The sequence below is a fragment of the Gobio gobio genome, assembly GCF_949357685.1.
Source record: "Gobio gobio genome assembly, chromosome: 4".
NCBI lineage: Eukaryota > Metazoa > Chordata > Actinopteri > Cypriniformes > Gobionidae > Gobio > Gobio gobio.
This window is the reverse complement of record NC_137100.1, coordinates 5273687-5292301: the sequence shown is the minus strand read 5'-3', so window position 1 is coordinate 5292301 and position 18615 is coordinate 5273687. Positions and strand designations below refer to the sequence as shown.

The window sequence follows — 18615 nt, the reverse complement described above, 5'->3', positions numbered from 1 at the left end:
GTAAATATCAGTCTTGCTCTTTCTGTCTGATGGCGCGCGTTCGTCTCAGCAATCGCACGGTCAATGTCCGTAATAGCTGATAATAACATACGTTGTCTTATTTTAAATCTAGCTTTACGAGCTTTCAGAATACGCTTTAGTATCAGTGCTCGTCTCTTTTCCACCGTTTTGTTAATGACCTCTTTAGTAAACCAATACATAACCAGCAAAAGCAGCACTTTTGAAAACTTGTTATTGTTGCAGACAGTGTCGTGCAAAAATGTTTACTTTCCATCGCTGACTGGGAGGAGCAGTCGTGCGCAGTCCTACATCACCGGACTAATTTGCCTAATCTTCACGGTACTTTAGACTGCAGTGGAAACGCAGACAGTCGCAGGTCTGGAGGGAAAAAAGTTTCACTAAAAAAAGTTCCTGGTACAAATTGTTCCGGGTAATTTCAGTGGAAACGGGTCATTTTGCTTGTATATACTCTTGTGTACTGCATGTACATTTTTTTTTACATGCAGTTCTCTGGAAAAAATGGCATTTGGGGGGTAAAATGTGTGTTATTTTGGGAGGGCTGCCTGCTAAAATTCGCATTCCTGGGTCTGTATATCACCTAATCGGGGTCGCTTCAACCCGTGGACTTGGCAACACAGTGCAGTTGAGTTCTGTTGACATTTGACAACTAACGTCATGCTTCGCTCCGTTGCTCTGATTGGTTGTAGGTAGTGCTGTCAGTTAAACGCGTTATTAACGCCGTTAACGCAAACCTATTTTAACGGCGTTAATTTTTTTATCGCGAGATTAACGTTCTTTTTGGTCTAACAAACTTTGTAGTTTTTTCACATGCTGTTGCAACAACTAGTAACGTTAGAAAAACTACAACACCACTCCGGGTGTAGCTAGACCGGAAACAAAACATCAGGCACGCTGCGGCTGCCCACACTTGTTTCGGCCATTAAAACAGTAGACGTGGATGGCAAGCGTGAGATGCCGAAATGAGAAACGTATTAAGCCATGGTTTAACTCAGGGGTCTTCAACTAAAAGTGCTTGTCTTGAGCGCTGCTTTCTGCTCTGATGGTGCGTAGCCTACACACCGGACGCGAATGAAGCGTTTTGCGCGAGTGATTTAAGTCAATGCAAAGACGCAAATAGACATTCTGCGGCGCGAATTAAGCGGCGTGCATGTCGCGTCATTCGCGTCCGGTGTGAGCGCACCATCAGTCTCTTCTTCACTGCATGCTTGACCGCGCGTCTGGGTCTGAAGTGAACGTAGTAACAGTGAGCATTGCAACGTTAACTGTTTCATTACGTCAAAAGGCTTCGCGGTCCGGATGGACGCATCTCGCGGTCCGGAGTCCGCTAGTTGGCGACCCCTGGTTTAACTGCACTATAGGCGGAGTCCTAGTTTACCTTGCATGTGCACTTTGTAATTTTATTTTGTATCACCCTGTTTTGATCCCTTAGAAAGGGCTGTTGAAGGGGCTGTTTGTGCAACAAAGTATTTTTTTCACCCTTTTATTGATGGACAGTGCTACATTGTGTGAGCGATTATTTGCTCCAAGTGTGAATGACTGCTTCAAGTGAGAATGTTGGTGTGAAATCGAACACTAAAGTATGCCAATGTTGTTTTCAATAAAACAAACATTTGAACAAAGCAAGCCGATCCACTTTTCTATGTTGATAAGAGCATTAAAATAAGAAAAAATAATGGGACAAAAAGAAATGGGGCATTTAGAATAAATAAAAATGTGCGATTAATTGTGAGTTAACTATGGCATTTAATGCGATTAATCGCGATTAAATATTTTAATCGTTTGACAGCACTAGTTGTAGGCCTATCCAATTGAGGTCCAGGTTCCAGGTGTCCTGAGAGGATTTTCTGTTTGTCAAACTCTCATTAAGTTACGATTAAAGTCCCTGCTAACATACAAACCGAAATAACTAACTGTTCTCACGTCATGTAACACTGTAGGTCAAAAACACGAAGGTCTACATTTCAGTGCCTCTCCATATTAAACTGGTTACATGTAAATTCATTTAATTTTAGATATGTTTAAGGTCTACATTATCTGTCCTACTAAGGAGGACTCCAATTTTGATTGGTATTATAGTCTCCGGGTAGTGAAAGGAAGAGCTTGCATGCAGTTTATCGGAGTTGTTTTGCAGATACAAAGTTTACCAGTTATTAACTGCACCCTCGAAAAGGCATAAGCTCTGTGTATATGTTTGTTTACTGTTAGTTGTATGAGTGTTTTTGTGTAATTTGCTGTGTATGTTAATGGTAATGCAACAGAGAGAGATATTTTGTGAATGAGACGTTAATGCGCACTTCTTATGCTTTGTTTGTTCAGCTCTTACGATGATTTTTTGGAGTGACTTGATAAACCATCAGTAAAGTTTGGCCATCATTCGGACGGGATATACGCTACATTCGGTGTCCAAAAACATCTTGGAATAAGGTTTGCACACTGACAGCTGTCATTGTAAGATATAGCAACTCTGTTTGTTTGTCCGAGTTAGCAACAGTAACTAAGGGGCGGGGCTTACCGATATGTCAATTGAGTATGACGACGTCAGGCTAGGGCTTTCGCACTGGAGGAGCCTTTACATAGTTCCTAGAACTAATAGCTGAACTACCCGCTTTTTGGCATGTTTGCGCCGCAGGAACTGGGAACTATTTTTGTTCAATGAACGCCTTTTGGTGGAACTAAATTAGCTCCTACTTCAGACTTGGGTCTGACACAGGACAATAGGAACTACCAGTGACGTAAGTGTATGCTGATTGGCCGAATGCATGAGAAACACCAGCACCCGCCATTTCTTAAAAAGCAGTGCACACACACAGATTATAGCCTATATATTTACTCCACGAACTAACTCTATGAACAAGGGAAACGGTGATAGATGGACCTCTCAACTTTTGCGCTAAAGAGAAAATCCAACGCAACTTTGAGGGGACCAATCGAAACATGATTATGTATTTCTGCTCAGCTAGCGACATTGAGCATCAACCACACGGCAAACGCTAATACTTTTTCATAAACGGTCTACTTTCTTTGTATAACAGCTCTGTCTCATAACGCATTAGACAGGACTGTTAAACAGATCATAAATGAATGAAGTCGGAGAATGGGAGCGCTGTGTGCTCATGCTCTGCCGTTCTCAGTGCAGTCATAACAAGCGTGGCTTACATCCCTTCAGAGTTCCTACTGGCGGTGCGAATGCAACCAGGAAAAATGTCCCTAGGGGAACTTTTAGTTCTCGGGGAGCCGACCTAGGGCTAGTTCCTATAACTACATGGTGTGAAAGCCCCTATCATTTTGCTTCACTTCTGCTATGATAAAGAGACATCCAGTTTTGCATTGTGTGTTTGTGCTTTTTGGGGGCGAAGCAAAGAAGGGAGGGGTGTGTTTGTTGGGTTGATCTCAAATATCAAGTTTCTCAGAAAAATCACTTACTGCACCTTTAATGAGGAATTAATAATATAATTTATTTCTGTTTTAATGTGCAAAGATACACTACCGGTCAAAAGTTTGGGTCAGTAAGATTTTTAAAATAAGTCTCTTCTGCTCACCAAGGCTACATTTATTTGATTAAAAATACAGTAAAAACAGTGACATATAAATAATTTAAAATAACTGAATATATTGTAAAATGTAACTTATTTCTGTGATCAAAGCTGAATTTTCAGCATCATTACTCCAGTCTTCAGTGTCACATGATCCTTCAGAAATCATTCTGATATGAGGATTTGATGGTCAAGAAACATTTACGACCATGATACGTTTTTTTCCCCAGGATTCTTTGATGAACAAAACAGCAAAAAAAAAAACAGTATTTATTTTTTTAAATAGAAATATTTTGTAACATTATAAAAATGTCTTTAATGTCACTTTTGATCAATTTGATACATCCTTGCTGAACATAAGTATTTCATTCTTAAAATCTTACGGCCCCAAACTTCTGAACAGTAAACATTTTCTGAGGATCATTGAATCATGAAATAAAAAAAGAAAGTTCAAAATTAAGTAGCGTTCAGTATGAACAATAATTTAAGTTAAATAAAAGAAGAAAAAGAAAAAGTTCTTGTGCTGAATTACCTCTTTCGCATCGGACAGTCTTTCATAAAATGGCCAATTTTCCCACAGATGCGGCAGCAGCGGTCATTGGGTGCAAGCTTGCCCTCTGTCAGCACCTCTGGGTCAAAGAAATACTCCTGCAAACAGTGATTTTGAGCACAATAACTTGACCTGTGATGTGTTTTATAGAATTTACATGTTCAAGGTACAGGACACAAACCATTTTATTTGAATACTCTGGTGGAAAGACTCGGACAGGGGTGCCGAAAACTCTGCGGGCATTGATGAAGGCCTTCATGATGAAGCTTGCCACTGTTAACACACAACCAGCCATTAGATTTCATCTAAGTACAGTGAATGAAGGTTTATACAATTGAATATAAACTTCAATAAAGCTAGTAATGCAACAATGAAACTACATTTACATGCATCCTCAAAATGCGATTATAATGAGATTTACAGTAGGCTATATTGCGATTAAACTTTACCTCATGTAAATACAATACTTTGACCAAATTGATTGTGATTACGTTCATATTCATAGTAAAATGTGACATATGCCGATTTAAAATCGCAGTAAAAAGGCATTTTAAAAAATCACATCCGTTCCACTCTGATTAAAGTGTGCATGAGCATTTTTGAGGTGCTGAAGAAAGTTTATGTTCACAAAGTTGCATGACATGAATATAATGCAGTACACTGATGGTTTAAAACATTAAAATGGTGCGCAACCTAAAAAATGACTGAGGCCGGATACCAAAGTGGCACATAAATCCGTGAGAACTGGAAGAGCTTGATCAGTAGCACACCGACTGCGAGTTCATCATTTGCGCTGTGCATTGGAGTATGTGAAGAACGGCAGTAAAATTAACCACAATTCTTAGCAAATACTCAGAATTATGAAAATTGCATGTAAATGGGAGTGAAGAGGTTTGCTCGTGTCACGTAAACTTCTTAGTGCAATTAAGTCTTTACTCTGATCATTGGAAATATCACATTATTGGTGCACATGTAAACATCGTCAATGAAAAGTAGGGTTGGTATGAAAGATTATGTACATCCAACAGTAAAAGAAACAAAAAAGAAGACATACTTCTCCGTGAGAGACCAGCTCCAAGATTATGACTCAAATCAAAGGGATCTAAAAGAGGAAAGAGAAAGACAAACGATCAGCTACAATCTTGTGCCACATACAGCATTGAGGAATGTCAGTTTTACAAGTAAAACATTTCATTGTTCCAATACTTTTTTTGATTTCGATTCCTTTGAGTGCATTTTAAAATCACTTCAAACCATTCAAGTGCAAGACCCAAGACACCCATCCAAAGCGAGCACACAGAAAGTACTGTATAGTGCGCGATACTGAACTGAGTTCTCTTCCACGTCTTTTTGCACTTGAACGGACAAATCTACGCAAAAATGTCAAAATATTCTCGTACACAGTCAGTTATGTCTTAAGTGAATGTAAAGAGTTACAAAAGAAATGCATCTGTAACAGTATATTGGATCCGTGCAGATCTTAAAGTGACAGCAGCCTAATATTCCTGCTGACGTCTCCATGATAATCAAACAACAAGACAAAGAGAAAACTTCCTCGCTGTTCTTGCCTACAAATATAGTTTCAAAAGTCAGTCAAATGTATATTTTATTTATAAATTGCAGTGTTATTTTACATATCATTAGTTTCTGTATCTGAATACCTGAAAATCTTAATGTACCCCTGTGGTGAAAATCAAGTTAAGGTTGTTTATATGTCAATATGGTGTTTTTAATATGAATTTGCACATGGTTTGTCTTAAAGCATAAGTAAACACCATTGCTCAGTATTTTCTCTTTAAAACTGCAGTGTACCAAAGACTCAAAAATGCAGTTTGAAATCGCTAGTGTTTCTGACATCACAAATTACCTTGTAACCAATCACTTCATGAGGGGGGGGCGGAGCTTTAGCATATCATTAACTAATCTCTGAAGCAGGGGACTCCCAAGAGAAGCAGGTTATCCTGGTATATTTTTCTGTTGCATTATGTATATGATGTATATTACGATGTTATGATGAACTATTTGCCTTTGTCCACTGACGTTCTATGATGTTCAAAGCGCTTCTACGGATGCTGATGTTTAAAAGGCAGACTGAGATGGCGAATGGGAACATGGTTTGAGTAACATTATCAAAAAGCTATATATGTGTTGCTAAAGGCTAATCATATAAATTACTGTTAAGTGTCCGATGTTGTAAAGAGAGCCCTTGTGCAGTGTTTACTACAGTAAAGTTGGCCGACTGTATTTCTGAGCTTGTGCGAGTGAGTGGGGGCTGGGCTAATTTGCATATTCATGAATACACGTATACTAAATGAAGCAAGGGTGTAGTTACATTCAAGCTATTTTAAGGCACGAATACAAAATTTTCATGGGAAAAAAACTTTTAAATATGTAATTTTGGTGATCAAAGATGAGTTTTAAGGGATAAAATTATTGACTATTTCAATCGCATCTTTGTTCAGTTGTATTTATTGGTGCGATTGCTAATTTGTTTATATGTTCTTTTTTAATTACTGAGTGTTTACTTGTCTTTAATAATGCTTGAAATTTATAGGAGTTGTTTTTGCTATGTTTAAAAAAAAAAATCCTCGAGTAAGTGTTCTTTGGCCTGTTCATGGTATGCAGCTACAATTAAATGTTAAGCAATAAGGCTTAATGTGAATATCAAAGCTATTTTTTTACCTTATTGGAATCGAAATTAGGAATCCAATACACAACCAGTGTTACCGCTGCATATTCATAGGTTCTTGGTCTGATTTTTGCCCCTCATCAGTAGTTATTGCTTGGTCTTACCCTCGATGGCAAGATGTTTGGAGGTCCATTGCTTCTTGAAGGTGGTGAGAGGTTCTTTCCTGCGGATGCAGATGACAGACTCCTTGAAGTCAAACGTTTCGGTGTAAAACTGCAGCAGCCCGAGCCACAGCTGCCCCACGGACTCTTTGTTCTTCTTGTACTCCGGCCAGTATTTATGCTGAGGAATGAACAACAGTCCCAGACTTGTCAACTATCACAAAATAAGTCCAAGACATGTGTTTTGTGGTACATGTTTCACAGAAACTTTTTACAATGAACTATAAGCCAGCTGGACATGCATGAAGCGGGTACACTCGCGAGCCGTGTATCAGCTTGGCGAACTGCAGCACCACCACCCGAATGGGTGATGTGCACAATATTGCAGGGCTATCGTCTGCAGTTTGCTATGAAACCCCCACGTTAACTGTAAAAAAAAAAAATACTACTACTTGCAATGTTTTTATTTCAGGATCTCACTCACCAAGTTCTTCAAATCTTTAAAGAAATGTACATCCCAGCCATCTACATGGACTACTGGCTTCTTCTCTCCATCATATATCTACAAAAGACATATATAAAATTAATTCAGAGTGAACGCATGTTTTACATCAGTGTCATCCCATAATACAGTAGTATGTTGACTTTTAGCAATATAGAAGAATATACACAAAATGGGAGTTAACAGATTTTAACCACTATTCACAGAATTGAAATATCAGAATTATAGGGTGCATAATAGGGGGGCAGGCACTTCTAAATGACAAGTAGGTAGGAATAAAATATAGGAAATTTGTGATGTGCACATGGTTAAAGAACTGCATTTAAAAACATGTGTATTAGGTGCTCTAACAGTTGTAACCTTGTATTTAAATAATTTATTATAAGCAACTGTCATTGAAAAGGTTATAAGTGTCAAGAAAAAACACCTCTTGGAGAACTGGGATAACAGGCGGGCTTCTTTGTTGAAGGAAGTAAAGGACCATTAGAGTGTAAGCATACGAAGACAGACTACCACGAGATGCATCTCCAATGTCACACACCTGAAAAGACAAACATTCTCAAGATGATAAAGTGCCCCATTATGCTTTTTCAGATATTATCTTTCATGCAGGGTGTAATAGAGCTGTTTCTGAATGTAAAAGGTCTGCAAAGTTTCAAAGAAGTGATTCTGAACTGCCTGAATGCCCGTGAAGTGAACAACGTCTACTTTGACCCTCAAACACTGTAGTTGTAGCTGAGACTGGAAGAGTTTGGTTTGAGTTGTCGACATGTTGAGAAGACGCTGTCATTATCTACCTGTTTGTTGTTTCGCTGTGTATCAAATGCTGAGGAAGATCCAGAACTGAAATTCAGATATGCTAATGGGGTTTTGTCCTTTGTGGATTCCTTCTCATTCAAGATTCAAACTTGGCCACTAATGAGTATGATTTCAATGACTGAAACAATGACAATAATGAACGTGTCGAACTTACTTTGGAGAACACTTTCATGACGTAGCAGAGGATCTTCACCCGAGCGTCAATTGCAGCATAAGATGCCAGTAGCTGTGTGTTGTGCAAAGCCTGAGGAAATAAAACGGAAAAATCTTGGTTGCACTTTAATTTACAGTATGTGGACATACAGTGTATTTACACCAGAACGCATTTAGGGTTACACTTTATTTTAAAGATGTTTGTGGTACAGTGTAATTATAGTACTGAGTAATAATAATTAACTACATGTAGTTACTATAGGGTTTGGTTTAGGGTTAGTTGCATGTAATTATGCACAATTTATGGTAATTACAATAACAACTACATGTAACAAAGGGATAGGGTTAGTTACATTTATACATTAAAAAAAGATACATTAATTAACAAAACTTAAGAATGTGGATTGCCAATCCATTAATTTAATTAGGCATGCAGATCATAAAAGAAAAAATATTTGTCACACCTAACATTAAAGTTTGTAATTGTAAATATACAGCGCATCCAGAAAGTATTCACAGCGCTGCATTTTTTCCACATTTTGCTATGTTACATCCTTATTCCAAAATGGATTAAATTCATTATCAATTCTACAAACAATACCCCATAATGACTACATGAAAGAAGATTAATTTTAGCAAATTTATTAAAACAAAATCACATGTAAAGGAGTATTCACAGCCTTTGCCATGACACTAAAAAATTGAGTTCAGGTGCATCCCATCTTCACTGATCAACCTTGAGATGTTTCTACAACTTGATTGGAGTCCATCTGTGGTAAATTCAGTTGATTGGACATGCTTTGGAAAGGCACACACCTGTCTATATAAGGTCCCACAGTTAACGGTGCATGTCAGAGCACAAACCAAGCCATGAAGTTCAAAGAATTGGCTGTAGACCTCCAAGACAGGATTGTATCGAGGCACAGATCTGGGGAAGGGTACAGAAACATTTCTGCAGCATTGAAGGTCCCAATGAGCACAGTGGCCTCCATCATCCGTAAATGGAAGAAGTTTGGAACCACCAGGACTCTTCCTAGAGCTGGCCGCCCAGCCAAACCCAAGAGAAGGGCTTTAGTCAGGGATGTGACCAAAAACCTGAGGGTCACAAAGCTCCAGCGTTTCTCTGTGGAGAGAAGAGGACCTTCCGGAAGAACAACCATCTCTGTAGCACTCAATCAATCAGGCCTGTATGGGAGAGTGGCGAGACGGAAGCCACTCCTCAGTAAAAGGCACATGACAGCCCGCCTGGAGTTTGCCAAAAGGCACCTTGAAGGACTCTCAGACCATGAGAAACAAAATTCTCTGTTCTGATGAAACAATGATTGAACTCTTTGGCCTGAATGGCACTCGTCATGTCTGGAGGAAACCGGGCTCCGCTCATCACCTGGCCAATACCATCCCTACAGTGAAGCATGGTGGCAGCATCATGCTGTGGGGGTGTTTTTCAGCGGAAGGAACTGGGAGACAAGTCAGGATCGAGGGAAAGATGAATGCAGCAATGTACAGAGACATCCTTGACTAAAACCAGTGCTCTGGACCTCAGACTGGGGTGAAGGTTCATATTCCAACAGGACAACGACCCTAAGCACACAGCCAAGATAACAAAAGAGTGGCTATGGCACAACTCTGTGAATGTCCTTGAGTGGCCCAGCCAGAGCCCAGACTTGAACCCGATTGAACATCTCTGGAGAGATCTGAAAATGGCTGTGCACCGATGCTCCCCATCCATCCTAATGGAGCTTTAGAGGTCCTGCAAAGAAGAATGGGAGAAACTGCCCAAAAATAGGTGTGCCAAGCTTGTAGCATCATACTCAAAAAGACTGTAATTGGTTTTAAAGGTGCTTCAACAAAGTATCGAGCAAAGGCTGTGAAAACTTACGTACATGTGATTTTTTTGCGCTTTTATTTTTAATACTTTGCAAATATTTCAAACAAATTTCTTTCACGTTTTCATTATGGGGTATTGTTTGTAGTATTGAGGGAAAAAAATAATGAATTTAATCCATTTTGGAATAAGGCTATAATATAACACAAAATGTGGAAAAAGCGCTGTGAATACTTTCCAGATACACTGTATTTTCACAATGCATATCCGAATTAACGTGTAAACAACGAAGACAGTATTTTAATTATTTGATATTTTACTTATTTTTAATAGTCTTTTGTCTTGAATATAAATATATTTAAACTAGTGCTGTCAAATCGATTAAATTGCATCTAACATAAGTTATCTACAGTGTGTGTTATATTTATTTTATATGTCTGTCTCTCTCTGTGTGTGTACAGTATATACACACAAACATATAATTTTTATAAATATAACAATATATACACATGTAAACAAAAATAATCGATTCGACAGCACTAATTTAAACTTTTTATTGTATTTAGAATGTGTATTTGATGGTTGTCTGTGTTTCTGGAGATTTACTGCATTGTATTTGTAATGTGATTAGTTTGGTGTATCTGACTGTTTGTAATGGGAGGATTTTATCTGCTACATTTGTATTTGAATTGTGATTCACCATGTTTGTTTTGAGTTTTAATTTGTAGGACAATGACATTAGGAGTGGTGTGTTCACATTAAGTCAGCTATAATTGAAATGATCATAAGATGATCAATCTTAATTGCCAACAGTATGTGTGTCTGACTAAGATGATCAAATCATTGTGGTTATATTTAGCAAATGAAGGGAATAGTTAAACAGATTTTCACATCTTTCGTTTTGTTGGAGATTTGTTCTTTGTTGGACATCATTCAGATGTGCGTACATTTTCAAGAAAGCCAAACAAGCATAGTATGTTTTTTGGCAAAATATTGAAGTTTAAACTTTCACAATAAGGAAGGTGCTATGTCCACAATCCATAATGCCATAACTTTTGCAAATGTGTAAAGAGGGCTTTCTTCTTATAAAATGCTAACGCTATTAACAATTGCAATAGTTTGAACTTCTGGTTAAGTGTCAAATTTGGACACATAAACATAATTCAACACAATTATTCTCTCACCAGTGTATTGTACAAGCTTATATCTCCCTCTAGTCCAGTTTTGGTGTGGTAAAACTTCACAATTGGGACTTTTGCAGTAGTAATAGGTAGGATGTTTCTCAGGCCTAAAATGAATAAATAAATAGACATGGGGTGTAAAACAAAAGCACTGATTTATTTTAAAACATGCATTTAAAGTAAACAGAGGTTTGTCTGAAGCGTATAGGGGGGGCTATTTGTAATTTTGTTTACCAGTCTGAACATTAGAGCTATGAAAAGAGAGGACAGTCTTTCGCTTCCTAAAAATGTCAAAACTCCATAATAGTGAACGATACAAAACATGATTACTGACTGAAATGAGCACCCACCCCTTTTTCAGTAGAATAAGCAACAGGCAATTTCACAATCACGCCCAAAAAACCTTACCATGGTGTTTCCGTAGCGCTTTAGCCAGGCTCTCAATAACAGCCATGGAGTCCAAGCCCTGTCAGAAGAACCAGATTAGGAAACTTAACACAAAATAGAGGGTCTAAAAAGTTAAATACACAGTGCATAAAGTTTTTGCAGCCCGTTCATTTGGCGTGGTGCTCAAAATACAGTAAAAACAGAAATATTACTACAATTTAAAATAACTTTTCTATGTAAATATATTGTAAAATGTAATTTATTCCTGTGAGTAAAGCTGAATTTTCAGCATCATTACTCCAGTCTTCAGTGTCACATGATCCTTCAGAAATCATTATAATATGATGATTTGCTGCTCAAGAAACATTTCTGGTTATTAATGTTGAAAACAGTTCTGCTGCTTCAGATTTTCAGGAAACTGATGTGCAATTAAAACAGTATTCAGTGTTCAGTCCTTGATAAGCTCAACTAATAGCATTTGTGGCATAACATTGATTGGCACAAATACGTGATTCCACTCATGCCTACTTTTCTTCTTTTTAATCTTTTAAAAAAAAACATGGGTTACAGTGAGAGACTGTTTACACCTGGTATTAAGATGTGTTTTGATTAATTTAATTAAACAAACTTTTTTGACAAACAAAGTGCTGCATAACTGAGCTTAATACTGTTAAAATTAAAACATGGAAGAAAAATTAATTTATTACTTAAAAAATAAAGTTGATAATTTATTATTATTATATTAGTGTTAGTATTATTATGAAATGGATTTAAATTCTACTGTACAACAGTGATGTATTTGTGAAGTTAAACTGAACTTTTATTTTGACGGGTTGCCGTGAAGACCTTTGAGTTTCTGTGTCTATGATATGATAGTAGTTTTTCTCAAATGACACGATAAAACGTCAGCATGAATGCGATTCTCAGAGCTGCTCTGGAGATGACGTTCATTCATGCATTCATATGAGACGGCAGAGATGGAAACACGCGACCGTCATGCACGATTCAGTGTGTGTACAGGTAAATTAAACCACACATCTGCGCCATTTATTCACAGAGACACGCAGGATTCGTATTTAAATAGTCTTTTTGCGGTTTTATATTCACAGACACTAGTCTATATCACCAGATGTGTTCTCAGGTACCGAAATTTGGTTTGATTTAATGTGAATCGGTACTCGGTAGTACCGACGTAATTTGGTCGGTGCCCTTAAAGCTGCACTATGTAACTTTTCCCGTCCACTAGAGGTCGCCTGTTCAAAACAAAGGCGTCGTTTGATGACGGCACGTTTGAGCGCAGAATCTTGGGACATGTGGTCTTCACCTCACAGCCGGTGGAAATGAATCGGGACAGGACTCGGGCAGAAATCATGTTCATGGATGTGATTATTAACGTTACTGTAGTGTGAAGCAGAGCAGGAGCGATTGTTAATAAGAAGAACACAACAAGCCTCGCGAGCAGCGGGACTTTAATTATGGCATAGTCGCCGGCGAGACTTTTATTATCCCACATTTCCGACATTTCCTCTTCTCCGCTCATGAGTGGGAGGTAACGCAGCTCTGTTGATCATATTAGACACATCTGAGTGTGTTAATGATGTGATGACGTTACTCTGTGTTCTCTCAGCGGCTGCTATGACACTTGTTCACACTGCAGTGAGAGTAAAGCGTTTCTGCAAAATAAAACCAGAAACCGAGGGGAACGCAGATATGACGCCATCGACAGGCGACTCCATCACACGTCCCGGTTCCTTGGTTAAAATAGCAATTTTCTCACGATTTACAAATAGTTGGAAACATTTGGGATATTGTAAGTACTCAACTGAACAAAATAGGGGTGTAACGGTACACGTATTCGTACCGAACCGTTTCGGTACATGGCTTTCAGTTCGGTGTGCGTGTGTACCGAACGGTTACGAATGCAATCTTTAACAGTTAACAGTCGGCTTGTTTTAAGCGCAGAACACACTTCAATCCTAGTTCCCACTCGAACATATTAAGTATTCAGTCCATTTTATCACGAAATTCAAACGATAAATGCCACTTTGACGCTCTTTAATGTGACGACTGATCACTGTATAGGCGCGTCAATTCAAGCGGCCGCGGTGCGCGTGCGCGCGAGTGAACGCGATCATCTCTTCCAGAAGAATAAACATGAATTAATATCTTAAGGTATGTTGAGGATAACACTTACTGAAACGTATCATATGTCGTGTAATTGCTCAATCAGTGTTTCAACCGCGGAAAGACGTCAAACAGCTTGTAAACAATGTCACGCATCATTTACCTCAGAGTCATTCAGTGTCCACAGCTGTTAATTCACTAGAGAAATCAACTCTTTCACTAAATATATGCACTATATTAGCATATATATATATATTAATTCTACTTAACCTGTTAGTGATGTCTTGATTATTTAATGCCATGTTTAGATAAATCTGTCATGAAAATGACAGTCACTGTGTTAATGATTATATTTCTACAACGAATTGGAGAAAAAAACAATTTTATAATTTAGATTTAGGAGTTAATGCAAAAACTGCCTTATGTGAAGTTTATATGTTTGCACACAATGTGTTATTTGAGTGTTGATTATCCTATAACTAAACATGAATATCAGCTGGATATAGGCTTATAGTTTGGGCTCTGTTGTTAACCTTTAATATTATAGTAATAATGTGCAAGTAAGGGCTCCCTATATAGTTTACAGCATTATCTTTAAGAAACTTTTAGTTATAATTGAATTAATTTAAGGACAGACAATTTTTTCAGTAAACCACTGTTTAATAAAAAATAAATAAAAAAGCCATTTTTTAAAACTGCTGTACCGAACCCGTACCGAACCGTGACTTCAAAACCGAGGTACGTACCGAACCGTCAGTTTTGTGTACCGTTACACCCCTAGAACAAAATATATAACACTGGCCTAGTGGTTTTTGGATATTTTACTTAAAAAATGTTACATAGTTCAGCTTTAAAAGTACAGAGTGCGGTACCCAACCCTAACCGTGACACACCAAGCCAATGGTCGGCCATCTGTGAGCGCCTGTATGGCTAGTTTTTGCATTGTGTTCCACATAGTTGGGCTCACGCCAACGGCAGTTCACCTGATTTGGCATGTTAAATCGGCTTAGTATGTCACAGTGTTAGTTAACAGTTCACACTTTCTATCTGGATGTCGTGAAGACCTTGTGTAGAAAAAGAGACATTACCGCTGCTGTGTCCTGGCCTTCTAGAGTCATACAGATGTCCAAGTCACTCTGTTTAAAGCCAAACCCATTCTTGGATGAACCAAACAAAGCCAACTTGGCTCCTGATAAAAACATTTTTAAAAAGACACATCAACAAATAAGCATCTCTATAGTCCTCCCACATACATATAAAACAGTCCTTGACAAAATAGAGTAAATGGGTGAATGAAATATCCAGTTCAAAAACAATGGATGAGTTGTATCATTAAACAAATTATGTTCTGATTCACAGTTTTTCACTGGACAAAGCATCATGCAGCAATATGGATGAAGAAATGTATTTAAAATACCAAATTTGACATAATTAAATTCTAAACAGTATCACAAAGCTGCATTACCTGGCACTTGAACTCTCAGGAAAGTCTCAAAATCTTGTAAAATGTGTTCTCTGACTTTCACCTCCACATCATCTGGTGCAAAGTCACCTAAATAAATGCAACCATTTTTATCATATCCCTTAAAACTACATGCATGCTAGATTTTAACATTAAAAAAATAATATTGATAAAGAAAGATGCATGTATATATAAAAAAAGATGTATGCACAATGTGCACATGTAAAAATCATCATTGTGCCATAAATGCACTGTAAAAAAAAATCAGGTCTCCAATTGAAAATTTCCTAGTGACCGATCACATCTAAATTTTTCAGTTGGCCAAATTGAATTTCTGTGAATTGATGCAATTTAATTCACAGAAATTCAATTTGGCCAACTAAAAAATTTAGATGAGATTGGTCACTAGAACATTTTCAATTGGAGACCTGATTTTTTTTTACAGTGGTAAGAAAGGCAAAGACTTTGTCTATTTGTCTGTATCAGGGGCGCCGCTAGCAATTTTGGAACCTATGAAAGAATTTGATGTTGGGCCCTCTACCACACCAACCTAGCTATCCAAGATCATCTCAGGGGGCCCCAAAAGTGTGTGGGCCCTTAGAATCGTCCTAACTTCCCCCCCCCTTAGCTGCGCCCCTGGTCTGTACGGTCCCATAACAGCATTACCAATAAATAGAGAGTGTGTTCATGTCGAAATACATCCACAGCGCACTTACGGTAGCATTGCTCACAGACTTCATTGAGAATCTTCAGGAAGTCTAGAGTCATGGTTGGAAGGTGTTTTAACTCCACTCGCTTGAAGTCCTCGGGACAGTCCTGTTTCGAATGTCCATCACTCTTACAAAGGCCGCATATCAGAATGGGGGACTAACAGAAAAAGATGGATGATTTGTCAACATGACCCACATTAAACGGCGTATTAAGACTGGTGCTGGAATTGCAGACATTTGCATGAAACTTATTAAATGTCAACATCATTTAAATGGCAATAGAAACATTTAAAAGTGCCCCTATTGTGCTCGTTCAGATATTATCTTTCATGCAGGGTGTAATAGAGCTGTTTGTGAAAGTAAAAGGGTCTGCAAAGTTAGTCTTCTAAAAGAAAGAAGCGATTCTGAACTGCCTGGAATGGGTCGTCAGTAATACCAGTCTCACTTCCTGCACGAAGCTCCGTAGGTTTGTAATAAACTTGCATATTGCCAGCCTATGGTCTTCATTGGCTGCCCGTGAACAACGTCTACTTTGACCCTCAAACACTGTAGTTGTAGCTGAGACTGGAAGAGTTTGGTTCGAGACAAGACACCGTTTTCTGCTGCCAAAGCAAATCAACGTTGATGCACTTCTAAAGGATGAGCATTTCTCGATGCATTGATTACAAATCCTGATGATGCCTATGCGTTGATCTTTTTTAATCGTGAATTGTTGATTCCGGTCAGTAATCGATTTAAAATGCTAAGAATCGAACTAACCATGATTCAATAGCGATTAAGTGCTTTAAAATACATAAACATTAAATTGCTTCCAGAATCGCATCAAATTTTTAATGTGAATTGTCTCAAATCAAATCATTCTGAATTTGCAAAAATCGCTATTGAATTGAAAACCGATGAATTGTGAATCGAATCTACCCAAAGATTCACAGCCCTAGTAATGCCGTTTGGTTTCCGACACGTGACCAATCACAACAGACTGGGCCATCTGACCAATCAGAGTAGAGCAGGCTCTCGGAAAGGCGGGGTTTATAGAGCCGAATCCTTGATCTAGCCAATTGAGAGAAAAGAAGTGATGCTGCAATGTATATTATGAGAAATTGGTTCGCCAAAAAATAGTTTTTTTGACCATGGAGCCTTTAAAATAGCTTAATATAGGCACTTTAATTTTGTATACACAATTGCTTGACAAGAGCAGCTAAATATCTAAAGGAACAGTAGCAACAGTAACAAACATTAGTACATTTAATACCAAGTTTGGATGGTCTCACATATGAGGATGCATATGTACCTTGCCATCACTGAAAACCCTCTTGGTGAAGACATAATGAACGCCTTCAAGGTCCAGCGGTGTTATTGCAGACGATTCAGAATCAGTAAGCTCTGCTTTTGGTTTGCGTGGGACAGATGCTGCTTCCTCTGGATCGCCTACATCGGACCCCACATCGTCGCTCGTCTCCCGGTCGAAGGGGAAGATCTCATCGCCAGAACCAGATTCATCAAGCTCGATGTCGTCATCATCTTCATCATCCTCTTCCTCATCTTCACCCTACAGAAGTGCACAAACTCAATTTAATTTCAACATGTTATTTTTCTGAGGGTAACCCAGAAAAAAAAAAAAAAGTTTCTTCTGTATTTCACAAAACCATTTAGCTGAAATTATACATTAAATGTATAAATAATTATCTTATTTACATCTTATTTGAACTGGAAAATCGTAGATTTCCTTAACAGAAGAAAAATTGACCTGAAAAGCTCTAATGCATAAGAATTCAAGGGGATCATATGAAAAAAATACCTCCAGAAAAGCAAAATTATTAACAATCAATCTATTTACGGCCATTGCACACCTCCGTCTCCACGTCAGAGTCGGCTTCTTCCTCCTCGTCCTGCTCCAGCTCAATCGTAAAGTCAGAGTCTTCGTGCTCTTCTGTACTATGCGGACTGGATCTGGCATGGGATCGGTTCAAATCCTTGGCTGGCACTTTCGTTCTTTTCTTCACTCCGTCGACATGATTCACACCACTCGTGGATTTGTCAGTTTGACTGTTTGAACGGATTTTCCCAGCTTTGCTTTTTGGAGAAGAAGCAAAGTACTTATAAGTCGCTTTGAGACAATGCAACATATAGTCGAACATCATCTGACTACTCAACGTCCGAGCCACATTCCTCTGGACGGCGAATGGATCTGAGAAAGAAAACAAAGATTAATATAGGCAGACATTATAAAAAAAAAAAACTAGTTCACATGATGCCATGGATACCTTCTATTGCAATCCTCTTTTTGGGCCAGTCTTTCAGATCACGCCATACTTCACCGTTTGTGCGCACATTGATGACTTTCTCGGGTATTTGAAATTCCAGTGAATAATATCGCAGTAACTCGACCCAAAGCTTCCCCAGCATCACAGGAGGACTCCGGCTTTTGAAAAATACCAGTGGAGCCTATTGAAGAAAAAAAGAAAACAATCAGAACTATGAACCAAAAATACCATGGAAGCTTGTTTCCGCTATGGAATAAATATAGAGTGACTTTTCCCCATCTCGCAATTCTTTTA

At 38.3% G+C, this 18615-nt stretch overlaps 1 protein-coding gene across 1 annotated transcript in view; it reads right to left on the bottom strand.

The window, feature by feature from the left end:
- The window catches only part of tut7 (terminal uridylyl transferase 7), a 54383-nt gene that overhangs the window by 7358 nt on the left and 28410 nt on the right, over window positions 1-18615 (bottom strand). Inside the window, exons 12-26 of the mRNA XM_079815448.1 lie at window positions 18322-18502; window positions 17908-18245; window positions 17349-17606; window positions 16064-16214; window positions 15351-15437; window positions 14974-15074; window positions 11783-11840; window positions 11378-11481; window positions 8370-8459; window positions 7824-7937; window positions 7379-7456; window positions 6898-7075; window positions 5159-5206; window positions 4286-4377; window positions 4087-4202 (exon numbers count right to left, since the gene is read on the bottom strand). Of these exons, the coding sequence (XP_079671574.1) occupies window positions 4087-4202; window positions 4286-4377; window positions 5159-5206; window positions 6898-7075; window positions 7379-7456; window positions 7824-7937; window positions 8370-8459; window positions 11378-11481; window positions 11783-11840; window positions 14974-15074; window positions 15351-15437; window positions 16064-16214; window positions 17349-17606; window positions 17908-18245; window positions 18322-18502 (1994 nt within the window). The remainder of the gene's footprint in view (window positions 1-4086; window positions 4203-4285; window positions 4378-5158; window positions 5207-6897; window positions 7076-7378; window positions 7457-7823; window positions 7938-8369; window positions 8460-11377; window positions 11482-11782; window positions 11841-14973; window positions 15075-15350; window positions 15438-16063; window positions 16215-17348; window positions 17607-17907; window positions 18246-18321; window positions 18503-18615) is intronic.